Genomic DNA, 21,486 nt, shown 5'->3' with positions numbered 1-21,486 from the left:
TGTGAAGTTGACTTGTCCGAAGAAATATTTGAGAAAAAAAAAAACTATTTGTAACCCAACAATCTTTATGGCATTTGTTTCCGAATTCACAACATATGCATAATATCTATGAATCAAAAGTAATCAATACTTGACATACTGAGGCAAAAGTTCGAAAATATAGTAAAACAAACTGATTGATACCATAATTCACCAATTATTATGCTGAAGTTCAGAAGCAATATATTCCAATAGAGTAGAAATTATGAACATAAAATTTTAAGAACAAAATAACTATACTATGAGATCCAGAAACACTAACCATTATATATACACAGATCAGTACTCTGCAGTTCAGGAACAAATATCACAAAAAGGAACATTATCATAAAATTTATGACTTGATGAGATATCACTAGTTTGGACAAGAGAAACAAATAACAATGCTACAAATAAAAAACAACTGATAACAAAACTGACTAATACTGTAAATCACTGATTATTATACACTGAAATCTAGTTATTAAATGACAAGATAATATATCTTGTTATGAAAACCTCCACACCTCTATTGACTCACAGATGAATGGATACAAATAAAGTTTCTATTCATCTTCATCTATCAACCCTTGAGTTCTGCTCCATCAATTGGACTCCATCAATCATTAATTTATTTATGAGAAATTGAAAACCGGAAAATTAAATTTATATATATTTTCATTTCTAAATTATTAATTTTGAATATATATCTTCCACTGATTAATTGTTGCCTAATTATTCAGTGTGGCTCCTGTATGGTATTTAATGGTAAAAAAAAAAAAGATAATAATTTCAAATAATCCATAATTATGTCTAAATTATAGAGCCCTATGTTTCAAATCCCTAAACTCCCATTACTAATTAGTTAATTAATATAGCCAGTAACCTAATTAGCAGCCATTTGACAGCTTGGTATTTCATAGATAACTTTCCCCACTCCTCCATCACTCCCTGTCAATCCACACGCGTGCAGGCGCACATTCCCCGCCAGCACACGCTCGGCTATATAACGAACACCATCGACAACAATTCAAAGATTTGGAAATTACCACACACTCAACGTAAATATACAGTTGAATAATGATCCCGCCAACAGAAATGTCAACAAATCCACGTGTATGACACGATTAAAACCAATCATAAACGACCGTTTACTTTTCAGCTCAAATACACGAAGTGGTATTGAGGTATTTCACCTGACGTCACAGGGTCACGTGACGCCCCGGTGTCCGCCATTTTGAACGTCAAGCTACATACTAACGCTGCAGACAGAGAGGGAGAACCAGCTTGAAAAAAAACATGTTACAGACACCTAGAATAGATTAATTTGTCAGTAAGCACTTTATAAATAACCATGGTGTTTGCTTGTTGTGCTGTGGGCTGCCACAACAGACAGGGACAGCGTGCAGGACGCTCCTTTTACCGGTTTCTAGTGATGGGAATTTCGGCTCTTTTTCGGGAGCCGGCTCTTTTGGCTCTTCTTACTATAAGGAGCCGGCTCTTTCGGCTCCCAAACGGCTCCTGAGATTTTATTTTTGATTTAATTGCTGCAATTAACTAGTTAATTAATTACATTATTATTTATATTTTATCAATAGGATGTTTTCCATTTTATTTTTTAGTTTTTGTAGCCATTGTAAAGTTTTGTAAAGTATAGCAGTGTACCAATGTTCTAGCTATAGAAATAAAACTTACTTACCAATTAATAAATTATTTTCTCACAAACATAATGCAAAACTGTGTTATATTACCAATATAAAATACACAGCTGATTTTCCCTCCTCAGGTGCCTCACAGACTCCTCTCCCCTGCGCTCCACAGCTTTAAGCATTACACCAATTTTCATATTTTCGCAGCTGTGAATGACATCAACCCCCCCAACCAAAAAAAGTAGGCGTACACCATGCTACTTTTTTTTCCTTTGAATGGTAATAGACAACACAAAGACGCAATCGGACAGCAACTTTTTTTGTGAAAGTCTCTCTCTCTCTGAGGCACCTAAGGACAAAAAACTAATTCGGCTCCCCAACTCGGCTCCCACCGAAGAGCCGGCTCCCGTCGTTCACTTCAAAGAGCCGGCTCTTTGAACCGGATCGTTTGCGACCGACACATCACTACCGGTTTCCTACTGACCCAGACAAGAGGGCCAAATGGACTGCAGCTGTGAAGAGACAGGATTGGGAGCCAACAGAGTACTCCAGACTTTGCAGTGATCATTTCATTTCAGGTTAGTTTATCAGTTAACGCAATTTTGATAAAATATATAGCAAAAAGTAAATGGGTCAGTGTTTGTTAACCCATCTGAGCAGTGAAACAAGGCAGTGTTAATTTGTCTAGGGTTGCATGTAGCAGACATCAGACATAAAACGCAATAACAGAGGCTAGAAAGAAACGGGACACAGAAATAAATAAACAGGGCTCCATACCAAGGCTGGGTACAGTGTTTGTGATAAAAGACAGATCCAATTTAACACGAATCACAGCTTACTTTCTTGTTAAAATGTGCAAAGGTCTCCACCATCTCATACCGCCTTGCACTGAAGGACTTAAGCGTGCCGTCCAAAATGGCTGCGTCACGTGACTTGGTCACGTGGGTGAAATACCTCAATTGGCCGGTTTCGCAAGTGGAACATTGCGCATGCGCACATCGCTCTTTCCGAATAGAAACATCTGGCAATTCATCAAAACAATATGGCGAGTGAGGTGCTTCGGAAATCATGTGAATAAACTGATAAATTTGATATGTAACCTGAATATCGGCGTATTTTGGCACTTGTCCGATCGGACAAGTAACTGAGACGATGAGCCTGTCCGACATTAAGTATCACTTGTCCCAGACAAGTGGACAACCGTTAATGTCGAGCCCTGCAATGTTGTTTTTCCAGATGTAGATTGGGTTGTAAATATACAGGTAGGCTTCTCTGGTGAAAATCTTTCAAGGATCTTCAAGGATCCTTAAAGTTCTTTGTGAGGGTCTTTGAGGATCCTGTTGAGAATCTCAACAAAGATCTTTAGAAGATCTTCAAAATTCATGCCAAGATCTTCAAAGTTGTTTTTTTTCATGATCTTCAAGGATCTTTGAAATTCTTGTGAAGATCTTTAAAGTTCTTGCCAAGATCTTCAAGGATCTTTAGAATTCTTGTCAACATCTTCAAAGATCTTTAATATTCTTGACAAGATCTACAAGAATCTTAAACAAAAACCACATTCAATTCCAAACAAAACAATTCTTTACTGATGCCATCGTAACACATACACTGACATTTCCAGCAGAAGAAGTCAAATGATTGACCAAGAGATCCTTTCATGTTCTCTGAAACCTTGAAAATCACGAAAGATTCTTGCAAAGATCCTTTTAAGATGTTGGCTATTCAGGCTTCCTTGGTAGATCTTTATCTAATTCTTATGAATCATAATTATGTAAGTTTCAATCTATTTTCATCCTTGCCAATTCCACTGAATTAGGATGATTTAAAAAAACCTGAAAGATCCTCATTAGATCCTCGAGGATCTTAAAGGATCCTCTCAAATATCTCGTAAAGACCTTGACAAGGATCCTTACAAGATCCTGATTAAATCATTGAGGATTCCAGTTAAGATCTTTCTAAGACCCTGAAAAGGATCCTTTTAAGACCTTTGAAGGATTCTTGTTAAATCTTTGAGGATCTTGGAGGAACTTTGTCAAAGATCTTGTGAAGATTTTGACAAAGAGCCTTAAAAGATCCTGATCACATCCTCAAAGATCCTTAGAAGGATCCTTCTAGTATCTTTGAAAGATCCTTGTTGAATCCTTGAGGATCTTAAAGGATCCTTGCAAAGATCTTTGCGGGGATCATTATGAGGATCTTTGTAGGATCCTTGAGGATCTTTACAAATGATTTTGCATATGAAGAGCTTTAAAGATCTTTCTAAGATCCTTTAAGGATCCTATAAAGATCCTTAACTTTAAGGATCTTTGGCAGCTCTTTGACAATCCTCATGGATCCTTAAAGATCCTGTGAGGTTTTTCACCAGGGCTTTAGACTTATAAAACAGAACTGGAACGAAATCTTTAAATGCAATTTTCACCCTTTTCACTTTAGCCAGACTTTAAAATGCAAGAACCTCTCAGGTGAGAGACAGGCAGAAGAGAAAGGTCAAGAAAGTCTGCCGTTTACAGAATGATATATCGTAGAAAATGTCCAAAAATTGACAAGGGAAAGGTTTTTCCCAGGCTGCCGACTTACCCTAGACCGATTATAAAACACACACACACACACACACACACACACACACACACAAAACAAGGACCAGTTCTGCTTTTGTATCTGAAATCCATTCTCATGAAGCTGACAGTCACCTCCTCTATTCACACTATAAATATTCATTTCCAATTAGAAACTCATCCATCTCAAACAAGGTCTAATTAAATCGGGCGGCTGCAGCAGGATAATTGGCCTCCTTGTATCCTGTTTGGACGGACACACAGACACACACGGACACTAAATAAGCTCCTAAATGTGTTTCACTGAAGCTTCTCTTCTCTATGTGAAGTGTGGATCAATTCGACACCATTTACATTCCTGTGTCAGGTTTTAAATGTCATGAGGAAGATGGAAAAACATATTTAAATGTCTCGCTCTCTCTCTGTCTTACACACTAATTGAATCGGTCATGTTTCCTGTAAAATACAGTTATTCATCATAGACAGGATTAGCATATAATGCTAGTTTGTGGGTTATAAGGTTATTTCAAGGATTAGCATGCTTACTATAACACCAATCGATGGATTGTTGACAGCGATTTATTCACTATTAAAATGACCTTGTATAAAAATGATACAAATGACATAATAATAAATGGATAACAATAAAAGTGCAAGCACTTATTTCCATTGTGGTCCAAAAACAGAGGTGGACAACCCTGGTGAAAATCTTTCAAGGATCTTCAAGGATCCGTAAAGTTCTTTGTGAGGGGCTTTGAAGAGCCTGTTGAGGATCTCAACAAAGAGCCTCAAAAGATCTCCAAGGATCTTTTAACTTCTTGCCAAGATCTTCAAGGATCTACAAGAATCTTCAAAATTTATTTTCAAAGTCTTCAAGGATCTTTAAAGATCTTGACAAGAATTCTAAAGTTCTTGCCAAGCTCTTCAAGGATCTTTAATATTCTTGCCAAATCTTCAAGGATTTACAAAGATCTTTTAACTTCTTGCCAAGCTCTTTAAGGAGCTTCAATTTTCTTGCCAAGATCTTCAATGATCTTTGAAATTCTTGACAAGATCTACAAGAATCTTAAAAAACAAAAACCACATTCAATTCCAAACAAAACAATTCTTTATTGATGCCATCATAACATAAGGTATCATGAACAAAAAGTTATGTTGAACATTCAGGAAAAAGCTAACAGATGGCAACATAATATCCTCATCGATCTGTTAGTTTTTTGGAAACTTATGACTTTAACTTCACTAGATTTGAAAGGCAAATATTGTACCTTTTACTCCACTACATTTCTATCAAGGTCCTCATTACTTATCACTATGGAGCAGCTTTGAAAGTGGATGATTTTTCTTTTCTTTTCTAAAACGTGATTGGTTTTTTCGCAGGTGACCCTGAGACAGATGATCAGTAATCACTCAGGCCACGTCACGTCCATAGACTGGATAAAATCAAGGTCAATGATTTTTCAGCAGCGTTATTTGAACATGATCAGTTGATGGCAGAACAGAAGGAGGAGGTTCTTCTGGGGAATGCACGCACTCATGGCCCATGAACCCATGTTTCAGTTTTCTGAAAGGATTAAAGATTCGTTTCATTTTTAATTTTTGCTTTGTTTGCTGAAAACGAACCACATCACAGCGTACAAAAACTCGCCGTCCAACCTGCAGAAGCATATTGAGGTCTGTAAACGTTTTATTCCAAGAGAAAGCTTGTAGTGAAGTTGTCTGTGCTTTTAGAGCTAGCGATAACGTTGCAGTCTGGTTAGTCAAATGACTTTCTGTGGATTTGCCCGCCAAGTTGTCATCGCCTGTCATGGTCCTACCTGTGGGCTTCTCTCTTCAGGTACATCTCCACTCAGCATTACCGGCCACGCCTGCACTCACTTCCTCTTATTAACTTTCAGTGACTGTCATTGGCTGTTGCCGATCACCTGCTTCCCCCTGGGTGTATTTAAGCTGCAGTTCTCCCTAGCCTCAGTGTCAGATCGTCTGCAACTCTCAGCCTGATAACCTGCTCTGTGTTCCTACTACTCTGACTCCTGAAATTGTTCTGTTCCGTTTGACTCTGTCTGCTCTCCAGCCCCGGTAACCTGATCTGCCTTCTGTCCCCTATCTTGCTACCTGATTTGTGACTCTGTGTTCCAGTTTGCTCTCTAACTCCTGCCTGCTGAGGGACTGCTCGCTTGGAGACTGCCTGATACCCAAGTTCTGTCAGCCTACAGCCACAGCTCTCTGACTATGCCAGATCCCATCAGATCTCAGAAGCTAAGCAGGGTTGGGCCTGGTCAGTACTTGGATGGGAGACCTCAGATGTCACTACCAGCCATCCCTGCCTCTAAGTTCTCCTGCCTCTGGACTTCACCCACACACATTCTCCCAACTCCCTTTTCCCCTATTATTAATAAACTGTGGTTTGAGCGCATTTGATCTCCTCTCCTGTCTGTTCCGTGACAATCGCCTTGTCCACGTTAACTTGGACACTGTTCGTTAGCATGTAAAAACGGAGTTATGCTAAAATGAATAACGTTAACTTATCTGAAGTCCTTTCAGAAATATGTTCTCGCATAACCTTGCCAAATAAACAGAATGTAGAAATCTTTCTTTTCTAGTAACATTAGCTGCCAAATATGATTTCAAGTTTGAAAAGAGTTTGCTAGTATGTCAGGTGGAGCTTCAGCTCTACAAGCTAGTCAGTAAATCCAGTAAATCCAGTCGGTTGCTTCAGAGGCATAAGCGTTGTGGCAGTAATACAACAGTGTGTTGACAGAAAATGTACTTTTAATACTTAAGTATTTTTAAAAGCAAGTACTTCAGTACTTTAACTTAAGTAAAATTTTGACTATAACTTTCACTTGTATCAGAGTCACATTTAACCAATGGAATCTATATTTTGACTTAAGTAATGAACTTGGGTACTTTGTCCATCTCTGGTAAAGGCATGACAATCACTTTCACCCTTTCATTTCGATTGGTTTCTCTTTCGCTGTGTTTTCTTCCACTTTCTAAGCTCTAGTGCAGCAGATTTTAGTCTGAATGCCAATGATATGACCATGTCTAGTTTTGAGTCATTTTAAAAGTCATTGTGTGACAAAGTTACTTGGAATCTCATCCTCAAAAATTTAACTTGATTATGTAAGAAGAGTTGTATTGTTAATTACTAAATTTCTTATAGATGTATTATAAACCTCGTATAAAAAAATAGTCAGTCATTGTTGACATAATGTTTCATGAGTTTTATTATAGTACCTGTTTATGAGTCCCAGTAAGTTGTAACCAACCCCACACCCCCCATACTTTTTTCTAGACATGGAACTGACCTGTGTGTGCAACTGTTTTCTTGGGTAGAACTTTAAGCACGTTTTTCTTGAATCTTCTGACATTTTCTTGTAAATTAGATTCAATTTATAGTATAATTGGAAACTAATGTCTTGTGCAATTTGGCCTTTGAAGATCACAAAAATGTGCCTGAAAAGAACTGAGAAGCCATCTTCAGGCATCTAAAGCCCTTCAGCTTCTGGGGCCAACCTTAGGGACCCTCGGCCGCATTGTTTCGGGCCTTTGGACAGGCTGAAATTTGGACTGACAGGCAACATTTCAGACTTGTCTGTCCTGTGACAGTCTGCTTAACTTTATTTCCCACACTGTTAGAGTACATAACAACAAGTGGGGTTAAAAATTAACTAGCCAACAAAACAAAATAAAAAAGCACCATAAGTAAATGTTTAATACCGAATGAAAGCTGAAGACTCCTGAGAACAACAACTACTGAATGAAAATTCTTTAACAGGAGACTTAAACTGGGGTTTGTACCTGAGGTTCCGTACACGACTAGGTCGGCTATTCCATAACATCCTGGTGGAACAGGAAGAAGATTCACCATGACACTTCCCTGAGGGAATCTGGAGAGATGTGCTACTGGATCTTGTTCCGATTGAACGACGATTACGTGTCGGTTGAAAGTCAGCCGAGAAATAATTTGGAGCTTTACTATTGATGATATTATGAACAACTATTATTGAGTTGGTTAACACATAATTCAACAGGCAACATACCAACCGATTCAAATTTAGGAGCGCCAGTACGAGTTCTGGCTGGTGCTTTTAAAAGGAACCGAATGACTGTTTTGGGTACAGTGTAACTTAGTCTTGTATTTCTTAGTTAAACCAGTGTACCATGACGTGCTGGCAAAGTCAAAATGACACTGGATTGTATCAAGGCAGATACAAGCATCCTCTTAGTTCTGTTGTTGACATTCCTTGCTTTTCTGTAGAGGAATTCAAGCCCTGGTATTTACAATTGTGAGGGCGGCACAGTGGTGTAGTGGTTAGCGCTGTCACCTCACAGCAAGAAGGTCCGGGTTCGAGCCCCGTGGCCAGCGAGGGCCTTTCTGTGCGGGGTTTGCATGTTCTCCCCGTGTACGCATGGGTTTCCTCCGGGTGCTCCGGTTTCCCCCACAGTCCAAAGACATGCAGGTTAGGTTAACTGGTGACTCTAAATTGACCGTAAGTATGAATGGTTGTCTATGTGTCAGCCCTGTGATGACCTGGCGACTTGTCCAGGGTGTACCCCGCCTCTCGCCCGTAGTCAGCTGGGATAGGCTCCAGCTTGCCTGCGACCCTGTAGAACAGGATAAAGCAGCTAGAGATAATGAGATGAGATTACAATTGTGGTCAGAAGTTTACATACAGTGACATATTTGGCCTTTCAATGATTTCTCTGAACTGTTCTTTTTCTGTGGCAGAATGATTGTACAGCATACAACTTTAATTAAAAAACAACAACAAAAAAAACCCACTAGGATTTGGTGCACAAGTTTTAATTTTATTTGGGTTTTCTGAAATCAACACAGGGTCAAAATTATACATATAGGGTCAAACATTTACATATGCTCACTTATATTATTAATTCAGAGGTGCTGAGACTTCCAAAATGTCTCTTATCTTGCCAAGGCCGAGGTCTCATAACTTCCTGTTAGTGATCATGATTGACTACAGCTGGTAGCGTCTCTGTGCCTTCATAAAAAGGGTTTGTTTACAGCACTCATTGGATTGACCAACACACAGTAAAATGGGAAAGTCCAAGGAGCTCAGTGCAGATCTGAGAAAGAGGATCACAGATGTACACAACTCCGGAATGTCTCTTGAAGCCATTTCTAAACAACTGCAAATTCCAAGATCAGTTCAAACAATTGTATTCAAGTTATTGTGAGGTGTAGTCACTTTGCCAAGCCACTTTGCTTCAAGAAAGCCCAAATGGTCACCCTCAGCTGAAAGGAAATGGATTTGGATGGTCAGGAACAACCTGGGAACCACCATGGCACAGCCCTGCCATGAACTGGAAGCTGATGGATCACGGTCTACAGTTCAGATCACCATGGACTAAAAGGCTGCTATTCAAGAAATAACCCCCTGCTCCAAAATTGACACCTTCAAGCTGAACTAAAGTTTGAAGCTGGGGGCGTCATGGCTCAGGTGAATAAAGCGCCATACCATAAATCCAGGGACCCGGGTTCGATTCTGGCCCGAGGTCATTTCCCGATCCCTCCCTCTCTCTCTCTCTCTCTCTCTCTCTCTCCTGCTCATTTCCTGTCTCTACACTGTCCTATCCAATAATAAAGGTGAAAAAAGCCCAAAAAATATCTTTAAAAAAAAAGTTTGAAGCTGACCACACGGACAAAGAAAAAGCCTTCTGGAGGAAAGCTGTATGGTCAGATGAGACAAAGATTGAGTTGTATGACCACCATGTACAAAGGGACACTGTACCAGCTGGTGGTGGTGGTAGAATCATCATGCTCTGGGGTGGTTTTGCTGCCAGTGAAACTGGTTCATTGCACAAATTGGATGGCATAATGAAGGAGGAGACAGGTCCATACCGTCCATACCCAATTCTACGCCTATGGCCAGGACATTCATGTCCAAGATGACTGTATGTAAACTTCTGACCACAACTGTACATCTATGACCAGCTTCTCTCCAGATAGAGATTGATTGAGAGTGGCACCTCACCTTAGTGTGACATTTCAGTGCATTTCCAGCACATTGCATCTGAATGGAATTCTGTTTTCTTAATTTATTTTTGGGGCCAATTAGAATTGTTTCAGTTTTTCCAACATTACATGTTGTCAATCATCCATTCTCTGATAGACTCAAGCGCTGAGGACCGGATCTGCTCTATGCCCTCGGTATTAGCATCCGACACTACAGTATGAGGGTGATATCATCATCATCAGCGAACAGCTGATGGAATGTCGTTCACGTATATAAGGAAAAGCAATGGACCTAGAATTGATTCTTACAGTACTCCACATTCAATAAATAAGGGAGTTGAGATTGTGCCACAAATCTCGAATGACTGTTTTCGCTCTGTCACATAGGATGGAAACCACACTATGGCAGATTCATGACATCCTAGAGCTTCAAGTTTCTGCAGGAGGATCCGATGGCCTACCATATCGAATACTTTCTGTAAATCGAGGACTACCATGCCCATATATTGATCTTTGTCTTGCTCCAGTTTGATAGAGTCAATTAAACTGGCCAAACATGTTTGATTAGAGAGAAAAAAAAAGACAGACAGACAGACAGACAGAGTTCATACTTTATTGATCCCTGAGGGAAATTTTTAAGCCTGTTTACGCCAATGCTAGTCTGTGAGTTAGACCGCTTACGCCAACGCGAGTCTGTGGGTTAGACTGCTTACTCCAATGGTAGTCTGTGGGTTAGACCGCTTATTCCAACGCTAGTCTGTGGGTTAGACCGCTTACTCCAACGCTAGTCTGTGGGTTAGACCGCTTACTCCAACGCTAGTCTGTGGGTTAGACCACTTACTCCAACGCTAGTCTGTGGGTTAGACCACTTACTCCAACGCTAGTCTGTGGGTTAGACCACTTACTCCAACGCTAGGCTTAAACCGCTTACTCCAACGCTAGTCTGTGGGTTAGACCACTTACTCCAACGCTAGTTTGGGGCTTAGACCACTTACTCCAACGCTAGTTTGGGGCTTAGACCGTTTACTCCAACGCTAGTCTGTGGGTTAGACTGTTTACTCCAACGCTAGTCTGTGGGTTAGACCGCTTACTCCAACGCTAGTTTGGGGCTTAGACCGTTTACTCCAACGCTAGTCTGTGGGTTAGACTGTTTACTCCAACGCTAGTTTGTAAGGTAACCAACTGACTAAAATAATAGTTTGTGTTTGAAATGAAATTAATTTAAAATAAATTGTTTCAGAATTTTCACAGCTGAAAGAAGTTGCGATGGCTCGTCGCTCCCCTCCTCAGTGTAAAAATCTGTTTAGGAAATGAAAATCACTGCAGACAAACAACATTAGTTTCTTTTTACTATTTTTGTTTGACTAAAAAAGAAATAGCCTCACTGACATAAGAAAAACAAGAATGTATTATTTCTTCCAGGATGCTCAGTTAAACTATCGATCTGAGGCCAATCCACAGGAATTGTGTTTACGGGGCTCCAGGAGACGACTGACCTCCAGAGTGTGTGAGTTTCCCAGCAGCTGCGTGAGGGCGTGGTGATGATTGGCGTGAACTGCCTGAGATGTGCAGCCACTTCAGTTTTTACACTCACTGTGTCACTGTTATGTAACTGTACTTAAAAAAAAACAACAACAAAAAAAGAACATTATAACCTGAAGTGCACGAATGTTCACAGCAGAAGTGCTGGCATTTAAATTAAAGCACTAACGTTATGAAACTAGCGCTCATGAAACCTGTTGCTTTCAAAGAGCAAACGTCTCCACAGCTCCGGATTTAAATCTGTTTTGATGTGGATTATCTCCATCTGTTTATAATCCTGAGACACAAGATGAAGACGATACTTGTGACGATACTCGCTACGGTTTTGGTGTGACATGCAAAACAATTGTTTTTAACAAGAAATTAAAGGTTCTGACTGCAAAGTCAGCTGAAATTTTAAATTTTAAAATTTTTTTAATTGTCCATAGTATTTTCCTTTGTCTTGCAAGAACAATATCCTGCGGAAGAATGAAATGTGATCATTTTAACGTGCTGAGGGTCGCTTTTCTCCGTTTTGGGACCATTTTCCTCCCTTTTAAGGTAAACAATACGGCCCGATAGAAACAGGAAACAGCCAAACGCAAGGAGCTTTCACTAATTAGCATAACTATGGAACTGCGTGACACCAAGATGGCAACGCGCAGAAAACCTCATTACAACGAAAAATTTATTTTATACCAGCAGATCACATTACATCCAAAAGCTGAAACATGCAGGCATCGCAGATCCATATAATTTACCCACAAATTTATTTATTTATTCTGCATACTGTGCTCTCGCTCCCTCTCTTTCTTTCTTTCTTTCTCTCTCTCTCCCTGTGTGTGTATGCACACATGTTCACAGCTTCAGATGGTTTAAATGCAGATGAGGAATTTCACTATGTCTGATACCCCTTTTCCACCAAATCAGTTCCAGGGCTGGTTCAGGGCCAGTGCTGGTGCTGGTTCACAACTCGTTCAACTTGCGAGCCAGCTGAGAACCAGTTTCGCTACGTTCACACTGCAAGGCTTAATGCTCAATTCCGATTTTTTTGTGAAATCCGATTTTTTTGTGAGGTCGTTCACATTAACAAATATATGCGACTTGTATGTGATTCTCAGTATGAACGAAAAGCGACCTAAAAGTGTTCCGCATGCGCATTGCAGGATACGACGACGTCACACGCAGTGAGCATGGCCAGTGTTTACGGAAGTAAAACCGCCCGGTTGCAGTATGACCCATCCAATCTAGCTTGAATAGCTGCATCCCCCCAAATGGAAATCAGCTCCCTAACCTCTGCGTCCTTCCATTGAGAAGATTCAGAACCTTCACAGCCCGAAGCGTCCCTCGCATTGATGTCATGCGCAGGGGCGCAGATACGTTTTTTGAACTGAGAGGGACAAAAAACTGGGGGGGACAAAGCTGCCAGCAAACCAACCCCAACCCCAATATGCCTGTCAAACTTGTTGTTAATAACCATAGCAACCAAGCTCGAGCTCGCAACCTGTGCAGTCTGCGCAGCTCAACCAACCGAATATCAGTCTTTGCTTTATGTGAGTTGTTGCAACTATGTATACACTGCTGTGCACCTCAATAAACCGAATGGTAATTAGTCTTTTGATTTTTCCGTGAGGTTTGCCTTATACAAAGAAAGACAGCATAGACGTTTTTTCCTCCCTATAAGTGGGGGGGACCGAACGAGGTGAATTTATATCTGGGTGGGACGAGTCCCCCCCTCTATCTGCGCCCGTGATTATGCGCCATGTTGTTGTAACTTTTTTTGAGAGACCCGCCGCCTACTTCAGCGCAGAATAGTGACGTTTGTGGCTTGTTGATGACGTGTAAGTCAGATGAATGCGACCTGGCAGTTCAGACTGAAGTCGCATATGAAAAGAGCGGATAGGAATCGGAATTAGGACCACATATCCAAACGGCCTGGGTCGGATTTGAAAAAAATCGGATCTGTGTCGTTCATATTGTCAATAAAAGATCGGATACAGGTCACATATGGGCGAAAAGATCGGATTTGAGTCACTTCAGCCTGCAGTGTGAACGTAGCCTTTGTTTTTCCATAGCTCGCGGTGCTAAGGGAAGCCACGTCATTACGTCGCTGTATACGTCAGTTACGTCGCTACGTTTGCATAAACCTTGGCGCGAATATCGAAGCAAAAACAACATGGAAGAAGCAGCAGCAGCAACAACAATAATAATAATGGATGACTTCGCGTTTGTACAGCTGCTGCTTCTCGTCGCTTAAAAATGGCGACCTTTCGCGGTCTTGTTATTGTTGTTGGTCTTAACAACTCCGCCCCCCGCTGACGTAAGCGGTTCTTTCCTCTGGCCCAGCAGAGAGTTGGTGCTAGCCTGGAACCGGTTTTTCTGGCCCCAGAGCCAGTTCTTTGTCAGTGGAAACAGAAAACCCGGTTCCAAACTAAGCACTGGCCCCGAACCAGCCCTGGAACTGCTTTGGTGGAAAAGGGGCATGAGTGACAAAAATAAAGGATTTTCTTCTTCTTAATTTACCCACAAATGTATTTATTCCACTTGAAAAAAGTGTTCAGCAAACCAGCTACCAGATTTGGGACACGACGACATCCTGAACTATTTAGTATTTGGGATTTCTAAATACACCAGAAATGCTTAACAACCAACAAAAGTACAGATTCCTACCAATATTTTGAGGCGGGTTTCATGCCGGAACGTTCTGCGAAATCCCAGATAAAGAAAAATACCTTATTATGCCAAAGGTAAGCTCGACATTGGACTTCTAGCAATAATAAACAAGCCAGGGCTGATATCTAGCATATTTTATGGTGCTTACCCAAGTCTACATTATCAGTACATAAACATGCTGCTACTGTAGTTGAGCCAAGCATTTGATCTAATAAAATATATTGTGTCCAAAACACACATCCAGATATACACGTTAACGTTGCACACAGCTTTCACACTAGTCAAGTCAAGTTTACTTGTATAGCGCTTTTAACAATAAACATTGTCACAAAGCAGCTTTACAGAGCTTTAATGACATTAAACATGAGCTAATTTGATCCCTAATCTATCCCCAGTGAACACGCCTGTGGCGACGGTGGCAAGGAAAAACTCCCTCAGACGACATGAGGAAGAAACCTCGAGAGGAACCAGACTCAAAAGGGAACCCATCCTCATCCAGGCAACAACAGACAGCATGACTAACATTAACAGTTTTAACATGAAGTCAGTTTCGTTGATGTTGTAACTCTTCACTGATGGAAACTTGAGTGCAAAACTGTTCATGACAACTGCAGTCCTAAAGTTAGCAAGTCAACTGTAGTCCTCAGCCATAAAAGCATTACTGTAAGAGTCCAGAGCGTCCTCCAGGTGCAACTTTCAACTGTCCTCATGGGGCCGTCCTCCACAGGAGCGATGCGATAAAACTCCAACCAGACACAGGGCACCAGGATGGATCAAGCTGGTCCGAGGGGCAGAAGAGGTCAGCATCTCAATCTCAAGACCAACATGTAACTCAGAGGGACAGATTGGGGGGGGGACAGATTTCGATCACTAACCTGATAGAAAATGTTCTCCACACACACAGTTATGGTTTTATCATCGAGTCTTCATGTTTAACTGCAGCTCGGTGTTTCTCATCGTTTTGGGTTCAGAAAGCGGTGAAAAGTTTAATCAGACTTATCTCCACATCTGTTATTACATCCAAAAGCACTACAGGTCTCTGGCATTGTTCTTTTAGATGGAACTTCTACAAGTTTATCTGTAGATGTTTAATGAATTTGGCTTACAATCGCTCGCATACAGTTGTGCTGGTCACTAGGAAACACAAAGATTATCAGGCAACACGGCCGCGTAAATATGGAATTAATTTTGTGCCAAAATGTTCATACAATACTTTTGAAATATCAAACAAAAACGACAAATCAAAATACAAAAAAAAGGCAATTTTTTTAGACTGGCAAACAAATTATTCGTGTAATCGTGCAAAATATCAGTCCATTACTCTTCAGAAACCTTTTATTTTTGTTCCGCGTCTTTCTCAGTTTTGTTTGACGCAATTTATTTTGGTTGCGATTCCAGCTTTCTCGTTTGCGCTCCCTGACTTTTTGCTTGCAGTTTTGGCACAAACTTGACGTGTGGGTGGGCTGTCCAGGAATGCATTCCCATTGGGTAACTTGTGTTTGACTGACAGCTACACTCAGCCATTATGATATTGCATTAATTCAACAAAGTGTAAATTCAATATCATAGTCGCCACTGAAGTCCACTCGATCCTTGTTTACCGTCAATGGATCGGTCACTCGTCAAACAGTCCGCCAGAATCCGAGTAGGGAATGGCTGAGCGTAGCTGTCAGTCAAACACAAGTTAGCCAATGGGAATGCATTCCTGGACAGCCCGCCCACACGTCAAGTTTGTGCCAAAACTGCAAGCAAAAAGTCAGGAAGCGAAAACGAGAAAGCTGGAATCGCAACCAAAATAAATTACGTCAAACAAAACCGACAAAGACGCGGAACAAAAATAAAAGGTTTCTGAAGAGTAATAGACTGATATTTTGCACGATTACACGAATAATTTGTTTGCCAGTCTAAAAAAATTGACTTTGTTTTTTTGTATTTTGATTTGTCGTTTTTGTTTGATATTTCAAAAGTATTGTATGAACATTTTGGCACAAAATTGATTCCATACGTAAACAAATCCACACTTGCGATGATGTCACGTGAAAGTCCTCAATAAGAGCACAGACTGTACAATTATAAAAAATTAAAATTTTATAGCATAATCAGTTTCTGGGCAACCACACGAAGCACAGTGATTGACAAGTATGATTTGTCAAACCAGCATCTTTAAATTCTGCCAAAACTATTTCAGAATGGGGTGAATTTTAACATCCCGTCTGTAAGTGCTGCACAGCGATGCCACCTGCGCCTAATGGAATGCCAGGGTTAGTGATGATCTTCCAAATTGCCCGCAATAACATCATCATCATGCCTGTTAAATGCTGCAGGGTCCGTGATTATAAGCACACGCTTGACCCTGGTACTGCTACTTGAAAAGGTTCTGTGTTCTTTCCTCCATTATCCACACTGTAGCATCTGGAGTTCACCCTGACAGACTGCTCACTGCTCTCCAGGGAAAACAGCACAAAGACCAATCTGCATAAATTACATAACTGCAGAAGGTAAATAAGCGGATAAACAGTGCGAATGAACAGCGCTACAGTAACAGTCGGGGCATGCAAATGAGAAACCTACTGCATCAGAGAGTGAGGGAAATGAAGAAATGTTAAATTAGCACTCGGGGCACTGAAATGTTTACAAAACAAACCTGGATAATAACTGAATAATTACAGGCTCCGATTAGACAATATATCGAGCTATATGGAGCAATTTTTAAAAAAAAATTTCAGGCAACAGTAATCCTACCTGAAACAACACAGTGAGTAATTTTATGGTTTTGGACAGGGGTTCTCAAACTTTTTTGGGCCAGGGACCCCAATGGAGCAGAAATTTTCCCAAGGACCCCCTCATAATCGCACCACAAATTTAACCATATAGGCTTATAAATATTTGTCCTGTTACATACAGTTATTACCACATTGTTTTAAATAGTCATTTTAATGCATTTAGCAAATAAATAAATATATATATATATATATATATATATATATGGGTGGCACGGTGGTGTAGTGGTTAGTGCTGTCGCCTCACAGCAAGAAGGTCCTGGGTTCGAGCCCCGTGGCCGGCGAGGGCCTTTCTGTGTGGAGTTTGCATGTTCTCCCCGTGTCCGCATGGGTTTCCTCCGGGTGCTCCGGTTTCCCCCACAGTCCAAAGACATGCAGGTTAGGTTAACTGGTGACTCTAAATTGACCGTAGGTGTGAATGTGAGTGTGAATGGTTGTCTGTGTCTATGTGTCAGCCCTGTGATGACCTGGCGACTTGTCCAGGGTGTACCCCGCCTTTCACCCGTAGTCAGCTGGGATAGGCTCCAGCTTGCCTGCGACCCTGTAGAAGGATAAAGCGGCTAGAGATAATGAGATGAGATATATATATATATATATATATATGTTGGAACAATATACCGTGGAACAAACAGAATTCCATTTTAGTTTAGTATTGATTATTGACATATTGATGGGATTACATTTTATAACTCATCAGAATAGATAACAGACTGACAAAAAACACTCAATGCATTCAGAGGTAACTGATCTCATGGTGTAAAATGAATGGCAATATACTAACCATCAAAAAACAATGAAAAAGCACTGATGCAGGAACAGGCATCAAACTGCAGTAAGAGAATCAAACTGCTAGAAATATTTCATGCATTACAACTAAAAATGTTATGATTAACCATTTTTAGTGGTGGGGGTGGGGTCAGCTGGAGAGTGAGCAAGTGAGATTGACAACAGTAGATAACTTTTTTAATACTATGAAAATATCTGATTAACCATATTGTTGGTGGTTTTGGATGGGGGGGTCAGGGGGAATGCAACAGTATCATTATCATCATCATCATCATCATCAATGAGATGGGTGTGCCTGTCTTTCACTACACAGTTTGTCCAGTCTTGGTGTCATGGATGATAGACAGACTCTAAGGCTACGTTTACACTAGACCGTATCTGTCTCGTTTTCTTCGCGGATGCACTGTCCGTTTACATTAACCCCCCTGGAAAAGCGGGGAAACGGGAATCCGCCAGCGTCCACGTATTCAATCTAGATCGTATCAGCTCCGGTGCTGTGTAAACATTCAGAATACGCGAATACGCTGTGCTGAGCTCTAGCTGGCGTCTCATTGGACAACGTCACTGTGACATCCACCTTCCTGATTCGCTGGCGTTGGTCATGTGACGCGACTGCTGAAAAACGGCGCGGACTTCCGCCTTGTATCACCTTTCATTAAAGAGTATAAAAGTATGAAAATACTGCAAATACTGATGCAAATACTGCCCACTGTGTAGTTATGATTGTCTTTAGGCTTGCCATCCTTCCACTTGCAAGTAATAAGTGATATGCGCTGGGATCACACACACAGCGGCTCAGTCCCGAATCGTGGCTTGTTCACTTCACTCGCGCACTCTGTGAGCTGCGCAGGGCCGGAGTGCACACCCTCCAGAGGGCACTCGCTGTTCAGGGTGGAGTGATTTGGAGCACAGGATGCCTGCGGAGCCGAGCGTATCCGCGTATTGGTGTTGCTGTGTGCACGGCTAACGGTTTTAGTGTAAACGCGAATCATTTTAAGAACGTTAATCTGATGATCCGCTGATTCGACGTAATGTAAACGTAGCCATAGATCACTCTCCACATGGAGACGAGCTCTGTACTTGGTCTTCATTGCAGTCAAAGTAGAGAAAGATGACTCGCATAAGTAGGTAGTAGGAAAGGGGAGCAATATCTGCATAGCATGTGCTGTGAGTTCAGGATACTCAAATGCTAGGGAGGGCCAAAACTCTGCATGGCTCACCTGCTGGACTCTGGCCTTCAATGTCCGATCGCAAGATAAGTCCACCAACTCCTCCTCTGCTTTGCCTGTAAGGCTGTATGTAGCTGCTGGAGCAAAGGGATCTCGCACCCAGTCCCAGGCATCAGTGTTTACATCTGAGAAATATGAGGTGAAGTGCTTGCTGAGAGCAGTGAGGTGAGAGGTGGCTACCTCTTTCGTGACAGTCACAGGCAGGTTGTTTGCGAGCAGAAATTCCGTGAGCTGTGGGAACATGTCCGTCAATCCATCTTGTAGCCGTCTTTGCCACAGCTCTGCTTTCCTCATGAAGGCGGTGAGTTTGTCGCTTACTTCAAGGATGGAGGCATAGCGTCCTTGAATGGAGAGGTTAAGGCTATTGAGGGCGTTGAAAACATCCACCAGATAGGCCAACTTAGCAACGTACACAGGATCAGAGAAAAAAAACTCTGCGATATCGGGCTTTTCCGTTTGCATAAACTGACATTTCGGCACGTAACTCAAACACCCGCTGAAGTACCTTTCCGCGAGAGAGCCACCTCACTTCGGAATGATAAAGCAGTGTGTCGTGGCCTGCATCCATCTCCCGACAAAGTTGCCCAAACAAACGTGTCTGCAGTGCCCTTGACTTAACAAAATTAACTGCAGCCACAGCTTTATTCAGCACCAAGTGCAAGTCAGGTTCAATGGCTTTGGAGGCGAGCGCTTGCCGATGAAGCATACAGTGCACAGACTTGACATTTGGGTCGACAGCCTTTATGCGAGCGACAACACCACTCTTTCGGCCAGTCATCGCTGCCGCTCCATCTGTGCACACGGCGACACATTTACCCCAGCTCAGCCCAGCTTCATTAACAAATTCATCCAGGAGCCTGAATATCTCCTCTCCTGTTGCCCTACCTGGGACCGCTTTGCAGAACAAAAAGTCCTCTAAAATTGTTTCTCCCCATGGATAGCGGACAAGAGCGATGAGCTGAGCTGCACTAGCTATGTCAGTAGACTCATCCAGCTGAATAGAATATTGACCACTGCAGCGAAGTCTACCTAGAAGTTGTGACAAGATGTCATCAGAGAGATCATCAATCCTTCGCCTTACGGTGTCGTTGGAGAGTGGTACCGTTTTCAATTTGTTAGCTGCCTCTGTTCCGATCATAACCTCGCACATATCCACTGCTGATGGAAGGATCAGCTCTTCTGCTATGGTATGAGCCTTCTTACACTTAGCTATACGCTGGGCTACCAAATAAGAAGCTTTCTGCGCCCTCTCTGATGTAGTTGCCAGCTTGGTTAGTCTTGTTCGCTGAGAGAAATATTCCTCACCTTTTCTGTGAAAGAACTCTTTTGGTTTGTTGATGTATTCCGGATGTTTTGTTAACAGATGCCGCTTTAGCTTGGCTGGCTTCATAGCCTCATTAGCTAGCACCTGGAGACAGTTCACACACATTGGCTTTCCTCCGCTGCTTTCAGTGAAGCCAAATTCTATACAAGTCTCGTCATATTTTCTTACTTTGCTTGGTTTGGGAGTGTTGTTACTCGTCTGTTTCAAAAATCTATCCATTTTCTTTTTTCTAACTCTGATTGCTGCCTTTCAATCAGCTCACCAAGCTATCCTAGCTATGTTATGCGAGCGGGAATAAAGAGAATAATGTGATTGGGCGAATACTGTAGCATTTTACCTACGGAGCCCCTCTGGTGACATGGGTGAAAAAAAAATATTCCGTGGCCACGAGTTAATAATGCGTGGGAACGAGATCCTATTCCGTGGCCACGACTTGTTTAATGCGTGGGAACGAGATGATTAGGTGGCCACGAATTAATAACGCGTGGCCACGAGAAGTGTTCGTCATTTCATCACTGAGACTGTTGACTTTCTGGCATCAGTAGCTTCAGCCGCAAATATGGACAAGTTTGATCTGATTTCGTTTTATTTTAATCTAGAAATGAATTATAATGATATCCTTAAATCACTTGCAGTTAGACATGGAGTAATTCTGAGCAAGAGACACTTAATTCGGCTGCTAACTGCAAGTGATTTAAGGATATCATTATAATTCATTCCTAGATTAAAATAAAACGAAATCAGATCAAACTTGTCCATATTTGCGGCTGAAGCTACTGATGCCAGAAAGTCAACAGTCTCAGTGATGAAATGACGAACACTTCTCATGGCCACGCGTTATTAATTCGTGGCCACCTAATAATCATCTCGTTCCCACGCATTAAACAAGTCGTGGCCACGGAATAGGATCTCGTTCCCACGCGTTATTAACTCGTGGCCACGGAATATTTTTTTTTCACCCATGTCACCAG

The 21,486-nt window shown here is 41.5% G+C and overlaps 2 protein-coding genes and 1 long non-coding RNA gene across 3 annotated transcripts in view; 1 reads left to right on the top strand and 2 right to left on the bottom strand.

Annotated features, from left to right (window-relative positions):
* Positions 1 to 21,486, bottom strand: part of zgc:92140 (uncharacterized protein LOC447854 homolog) — a 77,884-nt gene that overhangs the window by 51,649 nt on the left and 4,749 nt on the right. The gene's annotated exons all lie outside the window — the stretch shown is intronic.
* On the top strand, positions 1,960 to 6,638 carry LOC132892642 (uncharacterized). The gene is made up of 2 exons (XR_009655473.1): positions 1,960 to 2,245; positions 6,362 to 6,638. It is a non-coding gene; the product is annotated as an uncharacterized LOC132892642 (long non-coding RNA).
* LOC132892641 (SCAN domain-containing protein 3-like) lies at positions 19,610 to 20,839 on the bottom strand. The gene has a single exon (XM_060930938.1). The coding sequence runs from the start codon at positions 20,732 to 20,734 to the stop codon at positions 19,610 to 19,612; it is 1,125 nt and encodes a 374-aa protein (XP_060786921.1). The 5' UTR covers positions 20,735 to 20,839.

The sequence above is a fragment of the Neoarius graeffei genome, chromosome 10 (assembly GCF_027579695.1).
Source record: "Neoarius graeffei isolate fNeoGra1 chromosome 10, fNeoGra1.pri, whole genome shotgun sequence".
NCBI lineage: Eukaryota > Metazoa > Chordata > Actinopteri > Siluriformes > Ariidae > Neoarius > Neoarius graeffei.
Note: the sequence above shows the minus strand (reverse complement) of the source record. Positions and strands in the feature narration are given on the sequence as shown.